Source organism: Penaeus monodon, chromosome 21 (genome assembly GCF_015228065.2).
Source record: "Penaeus monodon isolate SGIC_2016 chromosome 21, NSTDA_Pmon_1, whole genome shotgun sequence".
NCBI lineage: Eukaryota > Metazoa > Arthropoda > Malacostraca > Decapoda > Penaeidae > Penaeus > Penaeus monodon.
In genome coordinates, this window is record NC_051406.1 from 23,898,505 (window position 1) to 23,898,814 (window position 310).

The window sequence follows — 310 nt, forward strand, 5'->3', positions numbered from 1 at the left end:
AGGGTGCCACGTCCACGACGGGAGATCCCCCCTGGTCGGCCGCTGGCTCCCCCTACCCTCTTACCTGAACCTCTTCGTGTCCGCCCGGGGCCAGAACGCCTCGTCGAGCTTGGGTCTGGCCTTCAAGAGCGAAGCCACGGACTACGCCGGACTGAAGAGGGCGGAGCTCGCGGTCGGGAGGTGGCGCGGCCGGGGCGGTCAGGTGGCGCGCGGGGAGTGGCACAAGGTCCACCTAGCGAGGCACGGGGAGGTGAGTCGCGCGATGCCTGGCGCTGCGGCTCTGCGCTCGCTTGCCTCGGGCTCTCATAAG

The 310-nt window shown here is 70.3% G+C and overlaps 1 protein-coding gene across 1 annotated transcript in view; it reads left to right on the top strand.

Annotated features, from left to right (window-relative positions):
- LOC119586371 overlaps positions 1-310 on the top strand; it is a gene marked incomplete in the record, with an annotated part of 37,892 nt that overhangs the window by 33,234 nt on the left and 4,348 nt on the right. Inside the window, 1 exon segment of the mRNA XM_037935083.1 lies at positions 3-250. Within this exon segment, the coding sequence (XP_037791011.1) occupies positions 3-250 (248 nt within the window).